This window comes from Trichogramma pretiosum, unplaced genomic scaffold, assembly GCF_000599845.2.
Source record: "Trichogramma pretiosum strain Unisexual culture from Peru unplaced genomic scaffold, Tpre_2.0 scaffold48, whole genome shotgun sequence".
Taxonomy (NCBI): domain Eukaryota; kingdom Metazoa; phylum Arthropoda; class Insecta; order Hymenoptera; family Trichogrammatidae; genus Trichogramma; species Trichogramma pretiosum.
In genome coordinates, this window is record NW_019641228.1 from 252332 (window position 1) to 273045 (window position 20714).

Sequence of the window (20714 nt, forward strand, 5' to 3'; positions counted from 1 at the left end):
AAATTAGTTACAGTATAGTAAATCGACGAATAAATATTTACAAATCATCACATGAACAAAAAAGAAAAAATGGGAAAACTGGCGCCCTTGTTTATAATTGAATTGAAAATAACAATTTAACTCATATTCTACCAGAAAGAAGAAAGATAAGTTCAGGGGTTGCGCAAAATTGATTCCCTAGTTACTTTTGTTTAAATTTTGTCTGAAAGAAAGAATAGTTATCCATAAACATTAGTGGCGTGGGCATATTTCTCTTATCGATGCTAATTTTTCACTTCAAAGAATCTTAAGTATAAAACACTGACCGAGCATTCATGAATAATATTCAAATTGGTGTTGATGTTGCTGTGAAAAATGTTTTTATTCGTGGATTTTCTTTATTTCCATACAAAAGATTACGACGCAACTGCATTCGTACGCCAAAGTTCACATAAGAATTACAAAGCGTCACAAATGTCGTACTCTCTTTTTATCTCCCTATACACCGGACCGTCATATACGTATATGCTGTATAAATTACTATGTTGGATTTTTTTATAAAGTAGAAAATTGGTATAAAGAGGAAAAAATTTTTTTGTTTTATTAATTTTTTTTAATTTTAATGAAAAAACAAGCATTCGTACAGAGAAAATAAACATTTTAAAACCACGAGTGCTCATATATTATAAATGTTTTTTTATGCAAGGAAACAAGGCTCATTTACCATCTTTTTCAATGCAACTACTTTTAAATCCCCAAAAGATATTTTTATAAATCTTCTCGTTTGTACACATTTTTTTGTTTCCTAACTATATTTTTTGCGCATGTATATACGCATTTTTTTATAAATATACATCTCAAAATTATAGAAAATAATTCGTTAAATGACGAAAACGCAAAATCGGAATAAAAAGCCAGCGACTTTGTCTACCATTTACAGAATCCCATCTCCTTAGGGTTCATTACAATAATATTCTTTACTTTGTAATAGTATTTATTATTATTGAAAAAGATATTTCATCTTATAACATGGCAACATGCCACTTTCTTTTAATCGACTAATAACAATATCAATCATCGCACCGTTATATAGCATCATGAATTTGTCATTTTTTCTTGCTTTTACATACTAGCACACAATCGCATTCATACAATCAATTTTCCGCACAATAATCGATAGCTCTGTTATAGCAACTTTTGTAATTCATCGTTTCAAAGGCTTATCTTAATCCTATATGCGATGAAGTATGTTTTTTTTCATTACAAGTGCATAAACCTTGCACGATACATTTAGAGCTTTTTTCATCATCTTCTTTCTCCAGGCTGCACTACGATATCATGTAAGTTTGTATACAGTATGCTACTTATCATTGTCATTTTTTAAATTATTTTACATACATATTACACAAGCAGTCTTGCCAAATGATAATTATTGCAAACATTGACTGTTGTTGATATAATTATTGCTTTTTTCCTCCTACTTTTTACTGCATATAATTATCCTCCACGCAAGAGGTTATCAATGCATATTTTCACAAGAGATTACCACCAGCAGAGATTGGTCGCGTGCGAGCATGATAAAACATCATGATACACAAAGTGCAATGTTTACATTAAACAAAAGCAAGAGAGCGACAGGGAAAATAAAAAAAAAATTGAGAAGAAAATGTCATTGTCATGCTCGAGATGCAATCATTCAGAAAAGTTCCTAGCTCTCTTGTTTTCATCTCAACATTGAAATTACACATGGAATTCGCGTGATTCTATATACGCTGTAACGCGTGATTATCGTCATACGTAAAGAGAACAGAATGGAAAATTGTCTTTTTTATAATATAGGAGGGAAGAAAACACGGCCGTTTTAAAATCTGGTACAATGCTTTTAGTACACAAGTTTGAAACTTGAAACAGTCAAATTTATCCCCCTCCACATATGAATTTATATTATAATACAACGAGACACTAGAATGAAGTTTAAAAACACGTTCGAGTACAATTATCAATCGTGAAAATACCTAGGATGAAAGGCACTTTCGCGTCCGCTTAAAAAATTCGATCACAAGCTTTCGCTACCCGATTTTTTTTATCGCGTTACGAAAATTGTCTCGCAGTGCTTATAAAACGCACGAATAGTCAATATAAAAAAAGGCAACAGCAGGAAATTGAAAAACAATAATCGACGTAGAGCGCGCATAAAAGTTAGCGTTATCAGTTATTGCATATTGTTTGTTTCATGAAGAAAGAAGAAGACGAAAAAGTGAGTGAAAAAAGAAAGATCCATTCATTCAATAACATCAGATATTATTTATGTGTATGTGTAGTTTTTTCAGTATGATGATGATGGTATGAAGCGTAGCGATGAGGGTGTCATCACATCGGTCCGCCACCGATGTCGGACTGATATCTGAGCGTGAGGTAAGACGCCGCCTGGGTCATGTGGTTGATGCTGCGATGCAGTCCGCGCAGGTGGCGTTTGAAGTTCTCGGCGGCCAGGTAGGCCAGGCGGTCGCTGGGCTCCTCGCCTTCGAGGCCGGAGTCGACGCCGATGTCCGACTCCGAATCCGAGTTCGAGTTGGACGACACGACCGACGAGCCGGACTGGAGGCTGTGTCGGTCGATGGACGTCGTCGATGGGCAGCGCTCGTGACTGCGGTGCTGTGTCGTGGCGGCGGCGGCGACGTTGGTCTCGCCGTTGGCTGGACTCGAGCCGCTCTCCGAGGGGGCCGCCAATTGCTGTTGCGCCACCGGGCTTGGAGATGCAGCCGTTTGTTCTCTCTGTTTGTTGATGCTGCTCTGTCGGATTTCCTAAAATACGCAACGAGAAACAGGTTAGTCGGGTTCCATCCAACCATCTGAGCTGGTTAAAAGGATAAAAAAAAATCATAGAAGGTTATAATAACCGTCTGATCATCGTGACTGACAGGAGATTGCTGCGACCACAATAAATCTGTTTTCATTTGGGTAACGATTGTGTAGAGTCGGTAGAGGTCTGTCTTGGCCAAAGTGTCCCTGATGCCGCAGCCGTGTTTGTTTTTGACTTTGTCGCAGACTTTGTCGGAGCTGTCGCCCACTGCGAGGTCCAACAGGCGGCTTGGAATCAGGATCGTCTCCTCCATGTCGTTCACGGTGCGCACGAACTTCTCCATGCTGTTGAGGATGCTGGCGTTGCTGAAAACGGGCTCATCGTGCCGTGCGATCCTGCGCAGGCTGGTTCTGCAAAAAATTACCAAGCAAAAATTGCACATTAAACTTCTTGCATTCCCATGGACAAGCGCATTTGAACGAGTCATTATTTTTTATATTTTTCTCGCATTAGAGCGTTCTCGAGAGCAACTACTATTCTATTATGGGTAGGCCAGGCCACCGGTCGCAGCCGATCGCGAAGGTACACAATCTCAATGCCGCAAGCGAGAGAGAGAAAATATCTTAGTCATGATTTTTCTAAGGAATTGCAACGTGCTTTTGTTTACCATAAAATTACGCGCTAATACGAATTACGATCGTTGCTAATAAACAATGAAAAGATTGGCAAAACGAAGTTTCTCGGTTTTTGATCCATTTATCGATGAGAATTCCAAAATACAACGAAACAGAGAGAAAGAGAGAAAGAAGTTCGAAACACGGCAACCAACAATTATTGACAATCTCCACTCGAACTTGTACGCAAAACGACAAAAACGTATTGGCGCGCGCTGCACGATCAAGGAAGGAAATTTACCAGGTGTGTGTGTGTATATGTATGTGCACGTGTATAATGACGCATGAGCTCAAATATTAATAATGCAGAGTGAGCGGCGAGGAAGACGCTGCGACGCCGCCGCGATGATGATGGTGTATAATAATGACATTATAAGTGTGCCTGCGCGCGCTCCGACAGCCAGAAGAATCCAGAAAAACTCGAGTGCTCATAATATAAAGCACCTGGCACACGGCAGAAGCTCGCGCATTATGCATAAAACTATGAGACGCCAATTGTGTCTCGAACCTTCCTCCTCGCTGATCCTCGAATGCTCGAATTCGTCATTATAGCGTGCTTTAAAATTAAAAATTATTTTTGGAAAACCGGTGGATCTGTCGACCACTACCGCTTATTACACACCTCGGCACACGTTTCGCGACTTTATTTTTCGAATTCTTTTTTTATTCTGGCTAATGTGATGCATGCCCGAAAATTCGAACCATGCGAATAATCCCAAGTACGCCGCGCACTTCATACCGTTTTATATTTATACATTTTGAGCAATCGGTTGCTTCATCCTGCGCGTTTTACATGTATATAATGAAACCGAGCTCGCGGTGTCGATCTCTTTCTCTCTCACTCTCCGTCCGTCCGTGTAAGTGTGTATCTGCGCAGTTAGCGGGTGAAAGATATTTTTCGACTCCGTTGCTTGTGCACGACCTCGATTATAACTTTGTTGCCAATGTATACCTGTGCGTGTGTACGCGCGCCTATGCAAGTGTGAGTATCAAGTACACGCGCAGTATCGCGAATTCCTGCGAAAAATCGTCCGGTTTCATTTTTTTACCGATTTTCTTTCATCTCGCTCGCGAATCTACTCATCTCTTTCTTTTATTTCTGTATTCTTTTTGACTCGCTGTTTTCTTGACTCTCGCGTTTGTTCGTTCCATTAAGATGTGGCTTGCACATGAATTGTGTAGCGAATAAGGGGAGAGTTCCCTACAAATCAGAAAGGTGTTAATAATTTCGACTACATGTGTGTATTGGTACGCTGTACACACGATAATATAGGATACGATTGAGAAACATCCACGTCACGATGACACGACGACGTATAGGTAGCTTGAGAATTTCATCCTACTTTCGAGAAATCGACCAAATTACTTTCGAATGATATAAACATTCTTTTTTTTTTAACAAAAATCTAGGTCTCACCACATAATGCGCATCGCATGGTATTCAAAAAATGCTAAGCTGGATGCACGCACATAATCAGCAACATATATGGTCGTTGTTGTTTCAAATTTTTGCAACACAATTTATGTAGCGAATCAAAAATAGCTCGTTCACGTTGATATAGGTATGCGCGGCGTTACAAAATTCGCCGAAATAAATCAAACTTAACGGTATTTAACGTCTGCCATGAACTGGCAATTGAAATTAATTTCGTCGTCATCATCGATTACCACAAATGAATAAACGCAAATTCGCACGCGGCGTATAAGCGACACGCGCGAGCACCGTGGAAAGAATAAATAAGAAAAAAAAAAGAAATAAAATGAACTGAAAAAGGCCGACTTGTCATCCACTATTCAGAATGTAAATTGACCTCTCTCTATCTTTCTTTCTTTTTCCTCGTTATTATACATTATGGAAGCGCGAATCGGTAAAAGCTCATCGGCTACCGCGTGTCATTGTGTGCTAAGCGGAAAAAAAATAAAGAAATAAATGAGCTTCGAATTTTCACTTTCCTCGACGCAGCGGGAAAATTCGTGACCGCATGCGCATTTTCAAACTGAATTAACATAGACAATGATACGACTGTCGCCTGTATAAACACGCATTACTTTCGCGTCGTCTACGCACATTCGCTCTACGCTGCAGAGTTCAATCTTTCGCTGGCATACGGTCGCGATTATATCCCTATAGTCCGGAGCGCAGTGCACCTTCTTATCTAACCGATTAGATCACTCTTATAAAATCAGCTGTGCAGCAAAAGTCCCAGCGCACACGCGTGACATATGCACATACACTCAGTGCCTTGTAATATAAATAATCCAGCGCGAGTATATGTACGCAGTAGCAACATTGCATCATTAACATCTCTGCGCATTGCGTTTCCTCGTGTTGCGTCGTTCTATGCGCGGCACATACATTATAATCTCGATATTCATGCGTACGCAAGGGGGTCATCTTCTTCCTGTGCCCGATTTATCGGCACAGTAACCTTGGTCGGCCATCGCAGCCACCTTTTGCCATCTCTCGCCTCCTATCTGCATATTTATATATAAAGCGTCAACGTTTGGATATCATTGTTGTGTAGAAAGTTGTAATTGCTCCATCGCTTGCACTTGACAAGGCTTTGTGTATGAATACAGTTGAGGCAAATTCGGCCTTGGACTAAAACATACACACACACACACACACACACTCATGTAGACACACGCTCATATTATTGCCTGCTGACACTGCAACATAATTATGGCAATATTACAAGATCCGAGCGCGACGCTCTCTTTCTCTCTCCCTCAATCTCTCTCTTAAGTGATTTTTAACAATACTATCGTGAATGATGATATTTAGATTATTCCATGGAAAGAAGATATAAGAAAGTGAGGAATAATTTCATAACACAATGCTTGATATTGAGCGGTAATTTTTATTCATATAAATTCGTGTCATTGGAAGAGATTCAGACATACTTTATTTTTCAAAAATTGATTTTTTGTATTAAACCATTGTTTAAATCACGCTTAGGACAATACATAGTAAACCAATTGAAGTAAATACCTATACAAATTTCAATATTCATTAACATAAATAAATATAATGTTGATATGCTGAACAGACAAGTACTGTTGTGTCTACGTTGTCTACGTTAATACAATATAATATTTCCAATTTATACACCTCACCTCAAACATTTCTAAGATTCGAACCTCTGAATTCGGCGCTAGACCTAATATCGAACAGTTCCTTTTCTAACGTCGCAACGAAGTAAATTCAAAGATGAGACGATCACCCGATTCACCACCTTCATCGCATTCCGAGGGGACCGGACGATTTTCACCTCAAATGACTCACGACGGAAGATTAATAAGTAATCGTCGAGAGTGGGAGGAATACGAACGACGAAAAGCAGTAGAAACTAGACGACTAGCCTCAGCTGAAGCTTATAGACAAGCGTACGAACTTATAAAATTAAGTTCTAAAGAAGTTCAAGCGGCCGAGCAGGAGCCTAACGATGCTGACCCTGTTCGAGCACCAAACCAGGTGAACCAAGCGAAGGTACCAGTTCCACATGAAAATAAGTAGACATCGCCACCCATTGCTCGAAAACTGCACCGTTTCGAGCAGAAATAACCAAGAGATCATGATCAACCAAATGATGGTTGACAGAAGCCTACACGAGCATGTTACTTTATTTAAAAGATTTTTCAGAAAAAACGATAAGTCATCATTTGATATTTGAATATTATTATGTATAACTTCGATGTAGACACAACAGTACTTATCTGTTCAATAAAAACATCTTTTTTTTATATTAATGCATAATAAAATTTGTATAAATTTTTATTTCAATTAAAAGCAAAGAAGAAAAATAGTAGTAAAAATAAATCAATTTGATGTCGAGAAATGAATAATCGTTAAAATTAAAATTTTTTGTTATATAATCATAATTATCACCAGTATTATTATTTGGACGCGAGAATAAAAACATAACTTAGTCCGTAAACCAAGGATGCGCATCATCGCGTAGACGCACATGCCTATAGGCAAGAGCGCGGCATGGATTATAATAAAAAAGAAAAATTATGATCAAGGAACTTATAAGTTTTGTTCTCATTTTCACTCAAACATTCAAGTGTATATGGCGATGGACGAAATGTCAATGTCCCGGAACCAGTTCGGCGCTGGCTTGGCATGTGCATGTGCGGTCTCACGTCGGTCGCAAATATAAAGTAGGCAGATATTTATGAGATGACCCTGAAAGGAAACACTCGCGGAGTTCGATTTAATTATGGTGAACTTTTCAAGTATTTTTGAGTCTTTTACGCAGGCGAAAAAACGAGATATAAAGAAAGAGAGAGAGAAGTCCTTTGCATTGTCGATGACGTCGATAGAGTTTTATTTTCTTCCTCTCTTTTTTAGAAAAGAATTTTACTCGAGTGTTCTCGATGGTGTTAATAGCATACATATATAAATTTATTTACAAATCGAGTGGTTGGTTTATGTATATAATACCATCTGCAATGTGCGAGTGTTTCTTTTTTTTTTTGTAGTCTCGAGAAGGTCAAGGTACCGATGAGTGTTAAAAGGCTAGTGTGGCTATCCGTAATGCTGCTGTACGCGAAAATTGAAGTTGACTCAAAGCTTATCGAAAGATGATTGAAAAGCATTTGCGGTCGACTTGTGACAGCTGCGTATTTATACAAATAAATTTATAAATAGGTAACGCATAATATTAAACATCTATGCCAAGATTATTTGATATTCAAATGATTGTCGGACTGACGCGAAAATATGTATCGATTTACAATTGTTCATACGACATTTTTTTACACACGTTCATTAGTTAAAGCGACGTTTAAAAAAAATAAAAAACGTTTTTTTTATCGAACGCTCGTTGATCATCTACAAATAGCCAATAAATGAGATTCGATCGCTCGATGAGAGCTCCTCAATTGTCGTATACGCAATTGATTCCGAAGAAGCTCGTCTACGTGAACTTTGTCATGAAAAAAAAGAAGTAAAGATACACACGCTGCATACACATGCGGCCTACGTGAACTTCGTCATGAGATCGAAGTACGCGTCAGATGCAAAATCACACGCGCGCTCCGGTCATTCGAATTGTTAATGCGGGCCAATATCTTTTTGACATGACGTTCATAGGCGCAGATACATGTACGCGCGCACACGCCGGGTTTAACGTCCGGTTCGTGGCATATAATAATAAATATCCTCTCGCGCAGACGTACAAGCTCTTTTTTTCCTCTTTCTTGGTGTCTCGCACGCGCAGGACTTTTCCGCGCGACACTGTTACACCGCACTCGCCGATTTCGTGCAAAGTCATGGTGATCGTTTTTTAAATCGGCCACCACCGTCGTCGATGAATGACGTACTCGCACGCAAAAGAGAGAGAGCCGCGCCAAAAGAAAGACGCTTTTGAATTAATTCTTTCAATGACGCTCTGGCCGCAGGGCCTGGTCCGGGCTAAAATCAAATCCTCGTATACCGCCGCACATATATAACGTCACGTAAAAATTTTTTTATATAAAAGACTAATTGAATGTTTCTATGTTGTAATTTATGACGAAGAGAAAGTGGCATTTTTTCTCCTGTCTCTTGTAATAAAGATTCGATCGAGACGAAGCCACAACAGCTCTCGTAGCTCTCTATAAACATCTCGCGCAAAAACAATGAGTATCATAGAGCATTGCGCAATCATGGATACACGAATTACGACGAGCGCGAAGGCATGTGTCTAAGGCGTCGATTTACGTAAGAGAAAATTTCGGATTAGTCAGGTAAAATCGCAAACATTGACCTTATCACACATGCACACACACACCTCTCTTTCTCTCTCTCGAAAATATAATTGCGTGCGGGTGCGTGCGCAAGGCGTCCTGCGTAATTGTGCGCGACACACATTCGATGCAACGCGTGTGTATACATGCATTGCACTAGAGTTGAAAATTCTTGCGTAATGATGTCAGCGTCGCGCATGGCCCGATGAGCAATTATATTGCTAAAAGCGCGCCATGAATTTTTCGTTATCCTAGTCGTCGTCCTCTAGCGGATAATATACATATAAACAATACTCCAACCTTTTTCACTCTCCTTCTTGATGCAGCGTATAGCCGCATAAAAGTAAGGCAATTTTTCCAAGCGCAATCTCGGATTAGTTGAGATTTACGAAAATCCTAATAAATTTTCCCTCCCATGCGTACGAAAAGTTGCGCAATTAGGAACGCGTGCCACGCGTAAAACGTGTAAGTGCACCTGACTTCTCCTTGATGTATACGTACACACGCACACATACGCAGGTTTATAGGCGGCGGCGGTGGTGGCGCCGTTCTCTTTCGGCCATCAAAGAATTGCACGCGTTTCCACGTGTACCACGCGCCACACCGCTCGACCTGACGCCACCGCAAAAAAGTGCATATTATAAAACGGAAAATCACTCGCTGACGATGTTTGGAATACCTAGTACGTACACATACGTGCGCGTGCAGATGATTCAACTATGCGACGCGATTACTTTGTCTCGCTCTCTCGCTCCGCGATAATAATAATAACGAGCAGCAATCGCAGTAGCGTTACGTTTTTCGTTTCGGAAAATGCGTGCGTGTGCATATATTGTGGACGTCAATCGTCCGGACGTCGTCTCGATCCATTCATCGACTAACCTATAGCGATCGCGTACTCGATTCATCGAGTAATCGATTATAGTCGCTTTTTTTAGCACGATTAAATAATAACGATCTCAAGTTTATAAACACGCGTAAGTAATGCGCGATCGGTATGGAACTATTAGGTAATGAAAATATGTATATAAGCGCGCGCTGATGCTGTAATGTTGTGTGCCTATACGTATAATACGTTCATGTGTCTCTTTAGCCGAGATCGCTTTGCGTTCGTAATTCTTGTAACCTTATTAAAATTATACTTTATGATTATAAAACTTTTTCTTATGTTCAGTTACACGGCAAGGAACCCAAGATCTCTCAATGTGCCCGAATGTGTGTGGCGCGACTTATATAAAAAAAAAAGTTTCAAAATGACAGAATATCGCTTTAAAATTATAATGATCAAAGGATTGGTAATTTGTGATGAAATAACGCATCTCCGTTTCACGCGACGATTCTCACTATTCTATACTACGCCGTGCACAGTGCTAGGTGTTTGTAATACGCACTCGAGCGCGCGTTCTTACCTTGAATTTGAAAATAATTTACCTAACCCGAACGTTTTGTTGTTATATTAAGTAAAACCCAATGCAAATGATTACGAACGCGCGTTCATACGTATTATAAATCGACATCATATAGTAATATACCTATATACATCCCATCGCCGAGCGTCTACTAGTACGACAACAACAAAAAAAGACGGGCAGAAATCGAAATTATGTTTATATTATACGTGCATCGCGTAACAGGCGCGAATAGAAAAAAAAACGGCACGTACGCACACCGTAACGATTACGATAGATATAATGTGCGTCTTAACGAGCTCATGTGGTGGCTTAATTGTGTTCACTTGCACTGAGAGAGCCGCAATAGTTAACGTTGCTAAACATCAAGTTTTTACGAAAATAAAAAAAAAACAATCGTTTGTCCTCTCATATTTTGTTTTGATTTGAGCTTGTTGATTTGGCCCGTTGAATTGTCATGTGTAATTAAAAGAGCTCGTGATGATGCATCTTCCTCTTATCGTATGGCAATTATAACGCACACTATCACCACGTGCTCGGCGACATGGTTTCATCGAGATAATTTCCTTATCATTTTTGCCACATAGATTTGAATACTGCCACGAGATATCTTAAATCAATTTGTTTGGGACGAAAAAAGCACTAATATCTCCGCTGAAATTGTATATTCACGGGAGGGGGAAAATGATAGCAGCAACAGTAAATGAACGACAGAGTGTCAGACTGCAGCATCGGCCTACATTTTCATAGAAAATAGAACTATTCATCTTGTGAGATTTATGAATTTTTGAAAAAGTTTCGAGTGTCAACACGAGCAAGGAGCTTCAGTTCACTTACGTAGCTGAACTTTTATTAGAATAGACTAATTTTCACGTCGGTTACACTCGAGTGAGCCACGCGGAAGATTATTTCAATATTTTACTCCTCACGCGCATACAATTTTCACCGATGTATATATGTGCGCACATGAATCGCTCACGGTGAAAGTAGGTACATAAGTATTATTTTGATATGATAACTCAATTACGTTTGCACTTGTGTGCGCGCGTGTGTGTATGTGTATGCATGCATGAGCAAGAAATACGTGTAGCAGGGTTAACGAACGAGTCGTGCATAAACACAAACATATGTAATTCTACTGAGCGACGAATGAATACGGACGACCCTCGTTACGTAAAAAAATCTCGTACACGATCGTAGGAGCGAGTCGCGTCACCCTCCTGTTTCATATCGATCACTTCTCAACTGACCATTAACCGAATAAATTGATCGCATCCGTATTTATTTTATCTTACGCGCAGCTCGCCCAAAGTCCGGCTAAGTTGTACATAAAGTAGATGTGGGTGTTATGTTATTTTTACCAATTTTGGAATTCGAGAGAAACTCTTTTTTTCTTCCAAAGAGAAGGACAGTACAGTCGAGACGTAACTGATTTCTCACAGAGTTTATATTATTATTAGCGATTTTTAACCTCGTGTGCTAAACCTTCATTCTAATGGTTCTCTTCTATTTAACGTCAAATAAAAACTGGTTTGATTTAGTAATTAATTGCAACTTCAAAATTCCAGGCCTAAAAATTAACCGTGATGGAAAGTATAAAGCAAACTCTATGATTTTGTCGAATTATATAATTTCGAAAAAATACCTTTCTCTCCTGCCACCGAAGGCACATTCTTGAAATATCAAGATTTTTTCTCTCAAAGCTTCGTCGAAACAATTTGGAAATGCTTCGCGCTCGCGCATGTTTGGAATCGTCTAGTCCTATACATGAATCGAAAAAATTAATATCGTCGATGATTTTCTTACAGGTAAATGGTCGATTAACGTCTTCGCGGCCGTGGCTTTCTCTCATCGGTGAATACTACTCTCGCATGACTGCGCAGTAGGTGAGGTACACTAATTCTATTTTTTTTTTCACTCTCTTACTGTTTCTCAAGTGTAACTCGATGAATTTTCGCAACTCGATGTTTTGTCGTTGATCGATCGTCGCGAGCTTTGCCCGCGAGCTTGAAGCACGAGAGAGAGGAGACACTTTGAAACGGCATATTTTTCGCGGCGTGATTCCGCGCGTGCAGAGGTCCGACTTCTGTTTCTCAATGGTTTCGACAGTTACACTTCCGATCCTCTGGGTAGAACCCACGCAGTATTTTTTTTCATGCAAACAATCTCGTCGAAGATTCCAATCTGTTTCAGACATTCCAACGTCTATAAATCTCTTCGTTACATTCTCGACTTGCATCGAATTTCTCGATGTTACCGTATTATGCACAATATGCATCACGTTCGTGAACATTCTGCACTCGTAAGTCATCACTCTCGTTTTCCGCCGCGCGCATTGGATCGGGTCATCGCTATCAATCGAACTTTGCGCATTATGCCCTCCTCGGCGTCCTTTGCCTCGTTCATTGGATCTGTGCGGTCGCTTTAAAATAAGTCATAATCGCGGCAAGGTTCAGGAAAATAAGGTTAACGACTTGTTGTACGTCCCGAGCGTTGTTATTTTATTAATTTTATTTTATAGCTCGACGCATGCGGCAGAAAGAAAAGCGTTTAGCCGCGCTGAGTAGAAAGGGAATAGAAAGAATGTGCCGTCATCGTGTACGTCGACAGCAGCGGCAGACTCGCACACAAACACGATATATATAACGCGCCACACACGTTATATGTATACGCGCTCGGCGTCGAAGAATCAAACTGGGCCAACGAGGCAGCTTTTATATATATATTGAAAATTGCGCGATTAGCCGCGTGAAAGGTCGATGATACATATTCAGCATCTCACTTGGCTATCTTTCTTTTTTTTTTGTGCAGAATTTCTTTGGCTCTTGGAGTCCTCTCTTCACTCCTGTCTCCATCTTTCTCTCGAACGAGATCACTCCATGTGCAATATTACACGCGCACTCGCACGATCGACGTCACTGACCGTTCGAAATCGTCGTTCTCTCTCCTTTTCTCTCTCTCTTTCGTTTGTTCCGCTTTCCAAGTAGCACGAGTCGCTCGTACGATTTTTCGAGTGTGTATTTTATAAAAGCGAATACAGCTACATTGGCGGCATCTGTGCGTTGTACATTCGATTCCAATGTAGAAAATTTTCATTTCCAGAAAAAAAGGAAATGGAAAGAATTATAGGCAAAAACTTGCAGATTGCGTGCGTGTCACAGCATATGAATTTAAATCGCGCGCAGCAGTATGTCTTATCGGACACCGCTTTAATTACAAGCGACGATCAATCAAACTTTTTTCAAGTGTGTATGCGATAATGCTGAATGCTTATATTATTAAGAGAGCATCATCTTCGTGTGCGCTAATTAATTTGTCGATAGGTTGTGATTAATGACGATCGTCGCGCAAACAATGTGTGTAGAGTAACTTTGATTTGTTTAATCTTGATCGTGAAAAATAAACATGCGTTACATATCGTAGGGTATTTTTAAAATATTTTTTAAATAATGCAGCTACGAAAAACCTCATTAAAATTTGAAAAGATTTCTATTGCTTCTCAATAAACCACAATACGCACTAAATTTTCTCAAAAATTAGCTTAATGCATGAAAATTAAACTTATTGGCCAAGCTTATAGAAGTTGTAATTAATAAGTCAAGATTGAATTTAATGCAATTAAGGTCTCAATAAGAAAAAAATTATTGTAGCATTATTGATGAACTAGAACATTTGTCGGCATCATAACATGATGATTCTGAGTGTCAGCGCAAGTATGCGTTTGTTCTCGAGTAAACATCAAGTTATATATTAAGAAATTTCTTATTTATAACAGCAATATTTACTTTTAAGAACTTTGGTGACGTATCATAAGTATAAAAACAGTTGCGATTGATGATTAACTTTGAATTTCAGAGCTGCAGGAGATTTGAAAAATTTTGAAAAACGTTCAGAAAGTGTTTATATTTGAGAAACAGAGCTCATGTAATGCTCCTCGGTACTTCTCTGCAGCTAAATATACCATAGCTGCAAGACGGAACGCAAAATGTAGTCCTCAATTGACAGAATTGGCGAGTGTTTAACATTAGGGGTTAATAAGCGGAGCGAGTAGGGTTAGCTGCTCCCACTTGGTTTAAATGTTTACAAATTTACATAGTTGGAACGCGCACTCACTTTTGACTAAAATCAGCTGAGTGCGCGTGCGGCTACTGTGCGTGATTTCGTAAAGTAACGCGATTCAATTACAAAATCACGCGACGGAATGAAATCGCGCGCGCTCGCTCGCTCACTTGCATAGTACACACATACGTATAGCACATGTATACTGCGTACTTTGCAGTCTGGATGTGTGCCGTACGTATACACTTTTATTCTTAGAAAAATGATTTATCGTTTATCATTTCGTTCTTAAATTGACGCGCGGCTTCTTACGCAGAAAAACCAAAAGGAAAGTCGCGCAAATTCTCCAGTAAAGATTCGCCTCAGCTGTCGTTTATTTTCTTTTTTTTTCTTTTCATTTGAAAGCTCTATCGTTCGATTGTGCGTCCCAGCGCGAGTAAAACACAAAAAAAAGACAAAGTTAAGGTGTAATGTATGCAGAGGCGATATCACAGGTGCTACATGCTCCTATACATGTAGCGGGTATAAAGTACAGCCTCTCTCGCTCGCGAGTTTTAATCCAACAACGCGTGTAAGTGTGTACGTATTATTGGTCAAGCGTCCTTCATCGGTATTACTTTGGAATTCTTGGTTTGGCGTGAGCGCGCGCGTATTACCACATGGAAAGCGGTGACCTGTGCATGTGTATAAATGCACTTGCATACAACATACACTCACACACACAAAGCTACCGAGGTAACTCTCGTTGTTTGTTTTCTTTTTGCTTCTTTTTAACGCGCTCCGCGGCAAGTGCATTACGCGCCATTTCGTCGGTTAACTAAACTCAACCCGATGCATATACTTATAAAACGTCCGTGGCGAAATGATACACATGTAGATTTTGTTTTAATTGCAGCCGGTCGTCGGAAAGCGGTGAGAAAAATCGGATACTGAAAGACACGCGTGCAGAGATGATTTAAAAGAAGCGAACGTTTTTTTTATTCAAGTTTACAAAATACGTATAATATCCGTTTATATATTATACACATCGCACGCTCGACTTGTCGATCGTCTGTCGCAATGTATATATACCGGAGCAGGTAATAATTATTGTTTCTTCTCCCAAGAGTTTTATAATACCGGAATGTGTCGTAATTGTAATTATTTAAGTGCATCGTCGAAAAAAAAGTCGAGCGATCGCGATATTAGCCGTGACGTTTAGTCACGTGGACAAGTAACTTGTACTATTTTATTTTTATTAAAATTGTAATTTTTTTTAGCCGCTTATGAACGAAGCGGCCTTATTGATAAAAGGCGGATAATTACGTGCGTCGGCACGTGTCTCTGCAGAGCACCCGGCAGAAGCAATTGTAACAAGTTGGGAAGCGCTAAAAATTTCCTCGTTCTGCCTTGCAACTGTGTGCGTTATTATACGCACACGCGTTGCTGCATTTTATCAAACGAGCGGCATCGTTGGGATATACTCTTGATAATAGCATGATTCAATTGACTAACAATAGATATTGGTCGATTCGGAGCTTGAGAAGCTCGCGAATGAATTACGCATTTCTTGGGATAAAAATTAAGTATACGCGTGTGCGTCGAAGATATAGCGAGTCGCTCAGATGTGTCGTGGTAGCGCGTGGGAAGATGGATCAGCTGCTGCGGCTGTTTCTTCTTGGAGCTACGATATACGAGCTCTGATTTGGTATTCTCGTGACTTTGAATCGTTATCGAGGATACTTGATGCGGACCGTTTTTATACATACACATGTATATATCAGCTCATCTATAAGTGTGATCGTCGTTTTATTTTAGGTTGCGCCCATGTGCACGTATTCATGTTCGATATACACTATACGATTTACCAAATCGTTCTATTTTTAACCTCGATAAATTCGAGCTATGTTTGCCTTGAAAATCGATAAGAGACAAGAGACCGCCACGACGCCGAGTGCAATATGCGTTAGTGAGCGCGTCTACACACACACACACATAAAAATAGACAGACAGACAGTCAGTGAGAACGGGTATACATGTTTCAGGCCAATCGCGATCAACTTGAACTTTCGACATTCTTTTGGAGTCGCGCTGGATAATTACACATTCATCGGGCGCGCAACTACAAAAACCAGCTCTCCGCACTGGCATATAGGTGCAAGTGCAATACAAGTGGCGATGTTGAGACACGCGGGGGCCGAGCCAAAGCCGATGACAAAGATACGAGCCACGTTTCCGCAGCGTACAATCGCCTCTTCGAAATCCGTAATTCCGAGTGTTTTTTTCCGAGTCCTGCGTGCGAAAAAAAGTCTCTTATCGTCTTCGGCGGTGGCAATTTGCATCGGATTATTATATAGCTGCTATTTTTGGCCACGCGACCGACGACGACGATGACAAAAGCAAAATGAAAACAAAACAACGTCAAACGCGCTCTAGTGCAACGCCAGTTTTATAGCAGTGACGATGCGCATAAGCTTGTGTGTGTGTGTGTGTGTGTCATGCAGAGTGCGAGTGGGTAGAGGGAGATTTTTCGCCGCTTCTTTATACACACACGATGTATATATAGGTGTAGTTAATAGGTATAGATATATCGAGCGCATCAGGCGCGATGTGCAACTTTGGTATGCTATATGCTGCTATATAGGCACCGGGCTGAATAGCATATATATAGCATAGCACACGATCAGGCCACCAGATTGACGCATGCGCATCGCAGCTCGGCTTGCTTTTAGTATACATGATGTATACCTTGCTGGTTGCTGCTACTGCTGCCTTTCTGCCTCTCTCTCTCTCTGCTTTTTCTGTAATGAGGCGGCTTGTGTGTAGGTCTATCTTCGTTTACAAGATCTGATCGGATGTTATGGATGTGCGCGATCTAGTACTCGGCTGCTACGACACACCAGGTAGCGAAATATACGGAGAATTATCCGTGTCGGTGCAACGACGATATTATACACCTGTCTGCGTAAACTACGTGAATGAGATTGACAAACGTCGTCTTCGTCGTCGTCGTCAGCACAATCATGTCGATGGTCAGACGATGACGACGATGGCTCAGCAGCGAGTTAAATAGGATGGGAAAAGAGAAATTTTTCTGTCGAGCTGATCGTAATCCGATTCAGCTCTTTTCGATGTTTTGCCATGTTAATTTCGACAGAGAAAATGGAAGCTCGAGCTGGCATCATGCGATTTATACGTGTCGATGAGTGTCCTGAATTTGGCTAACATGGTCCCCATTGGGTGCTGGTCAAAATCGACCTCCTCATATACGTCAACGAGTGGCCGAAATTCACGATGCTCTCTATCTCGATCAAGCCACGTCTATCAGAAATGACTCGTCGCACGAACATGCAGTAGTCTTAGATATAACGTGTTTCGTGTCAAGGGCTTGGCCTTAAAAACTCTGTCCAAAAAATTATCCGTGACTCGCGTCTTCGTTTCTTTACACGAATGACTCGTCTGACAATGCGATAGATGGAACCGGTACGTTTAATAATCGCAGGCGAATCATATATCTACGCACTCGAGCGGGAGAGATAGTGTTTAGTCTAGTGCTACACGTCGCTCTCTTGCTCTACCTATCGGTCGGTCGGTGCTTGCGCATGGGACACGATAAGAGATCGAAACTCGCGATTAAATGGGAGTAAACCGCGAGCCGATACGGACACTTGGCACCGCACGCGCGCCCATAAAAATTAAAGCGGCGCCCCTGATCCCGTCAGCCGACATACACATCGAAAATGTCTCCTCCGCGGCGAGCCATCGTATGTTCTATGATAAGCTCCAAATTTTTTGACTGGGCTTGTTCTTTTTCGATTTCTAACGGGCGGCTTATTCGTGCAACGGGTCGGCGTTTCCATACAAATTATAGATTTCTCCACTGACAAGTGACGAGACGTCTCCAATAGGTATAGGCGCAAAAAGTCACTCTACAATCGTGTGTTATTGTTTACATGAATGAAGTTTGAATGGTTGCGGGGCTTACCTGGTGTTTTCAGTGGTGGTTGGGTTGCTGGTCACTTCTGTGCCGTAGGAATTCATTTTGTCGATGATGCTGGTTTGTTGGCTTTCCAAGAGAAATGCTAAAGTTGATCGAGGCTCGATCGAAATAGTTTTCACGTAATGTAGAGTTTGCACAAGTATCCAAAAGTATGGACAAAGTCGAAGCACTGTCGAAGACCAAGTGTGTCTGAGTACAACAAAGTCTTGGCTGGAAAATTGCCCGACGACACGTTCAATGCACTGGTGGAGAGTCACGCCTTCTCTGTCTCTGTCTATATAGGTACTGTGCGATGTGTGCGCAGAGAAACAAAATATATAACAACAAAAAACGGAGAAGCTGTCTGTGTATGTTTTATATATATATATAGGTTTTGTGTTATATATATATACAATGTATCCGTCCGGTGGTGATGCGGCTTTTAAAGAGTCCGTTACGAGCGCTAGCTGCGAACTGAAGAAAATACTCGCCTCTATGCTGCTGCTACGCTCGGCTCGGCCTGGCGGAATTCTCAAAACGAGAAGTAGTAGCAGCGGCAGCAGCAGCAGCAGCAGCAGCAGACATCCAGTTGACTAGTGCTACAACATAGCCCCACTCGCGGTGCAAAACACACATACAAGCTCGTGACGTAGCAACTGAGAGTGTATCGCGTTAATACGTACGCGTATATTTGCCCCCACTTTTGACTCCCACCGGCGTACTACGTACGTAGCGTGTACCGATGGTCGAGGATCGCGCCTGTATATAACTGCTCGCGGATCGGATGCTTCCGAGGGGAGGTAAGAAAAGGGGAAATTGTCACGTGGGCCGCTCGCGCGTTACAGGGTGAGCCGAGCCTTTCTGGGGTGCTGGCTGGCTGGCTGGCTGGCTGGTTGCATCTAGCGGCGCCGCGTGTAACACGCCCTGCACGCACACGCGCGCCTATATGCATGTTATTATGTAGCGCACTCTCGGCTCTAGATGACGCATAAAATGTGCAGCCGGCCGCTTTCCTCTATATATACAGTATACATAAGAAACAGAGAGAGAGAGAGAATAAGAGAGAACGAGAGGCAATAATAAACACGAGTCGCTGCAATAGACGCGTGTGCTTCATACGACTGTATATAGGCTCGTGTAGGACGCGCTGCGATCGGAGCTTTGCAAGTTTCGAGAACTCGATAGCTGGCTTCTGTGCATGTATAATGTGGCCCGCTTATTATCGTGCCCGAGACATTCGGGCCAAACTACTCGCATACGCAAGAATTTTTTTACCTTTTCTCTCTCTCTCTCTTCTTTTACTTTTTCCTCGTCGCTTACCATATTTTTCGTACCATGTGCCGCTTGTGCGTTTCTCCATTGTCAAGTCTGTTTTTTTGTTATTGCGTAATGTCCGAACGACAACGACGACGTAGATTCAAGACTTTCCTCTGGCTGCTCTCACACGTGTCGCGGCTGCCCGTGACGATTTTTCAGAGCTTTATAATTATTCGTCGCTGATTTTTCGCGTCATAGAAAGAGAGAAAGACATATTGCTGTCTCATGGTTATGTAGACTTTGATATGTGCATGCATCAAAAAAATTCCACGCAGAGTCCGCGCGAACCCAAAATCTTATTGCGCATATTCCGAATTTTACAATACACACGAGGATGATATTAACTATTAAGCGACATTCCTGCACAAATTATTATATCGATTTTGGAGTCTTCTCGATCTACATAGCACGAGATTATATCTCCGTGTTCACGTGAACTTTTCAGGCTCGTGGTATTATTTTTTATATATACATATAGCGGGTGCGCGTGTGGGTATAACTGTGTATCTGAGCGTTTCTAGAAGATCATTGACCTTCTATGGGTCCCCCTTTTTTACGCTATGTTTCGCGCGTGCGTTTGCACATAATACGCTGTTGTACGAATAACGCCGATACGTTAACAACGATTATATAGTCGCTTCCTCGTTTTGCGCGCTCCGGCCTATGTACAGTAGTTGCTCGTCGTGCGCGATTTGTTTTTCCGTATTGTCGTTGCCTTTTTTTCTCCCTTCAACGAGAATCGGATCAACTCGCGGAGGCATATATTATGCATACACGAACGT

The 20714-nt window shown here is 41.1% G+C and overlaps 1 protein-coding gene across 2 annotated transcripts; it reads right to left on the minus strand.

Moving 5' to 3' along the window:
- Nucleotides 1-1361: 1361 nt before the first annotated feature.
- LOC106650213 lies at nt 1362-19310 on the minus strand. 2 transcript variants are annotated; one of them, XM_014368128.2, is made up of 3 exons: nt 18622-19310; nt 2901-3192; nt 1362-2784 (listed from the first exon to the last, which is right to left on the minus strand). In XM_014368128.2, the coding sequence occupies exons 1-3, from the start codon at nt 18675-18677 to the stop codon at nt 2350-2352; spliced, it is 783 nt and encodes a 260-aa protein (XP_014223614.1). In that variant the 5' UTR covers nt 18678-19310; the 3' UTR covers nt 1362-2349. The 2 variants fall into 2 exon arrangements, with proteins under 2 accessions (XP_014223614.1, XP_014223613.1); XM_014368127.2 differs by having other exon boundaries at nt 2880-3192; nt 18622-19309.
- Nucleotides 19311-20714: the final 1404 nt, after the last annotated feature.

Bases quoted from the DNA above. Each gene is read 5' to 3' on its own strand.
- LOC106650213 (XM_014368127.2), bottom strand. From the start codon at position 18,677: ATGAATTCCTACGGCACAGAAGTGACCAGCAACCCAACCACCACTGAA. The intron at 3,193-18,621 runs GTAAGCCCCGCA...AATTTTTTGCAG, and splicing joins ACCACCACTGAAAACACCAG to AACCAGCCTGCGCAGGATCG. The intron at 2,785-2,879 runs GTTATTATAACC...TGCGTATTTTAG, and splicing joins TCAGTCACGATGATCAGACG to GAAATCCGACAGAGCAGCAT.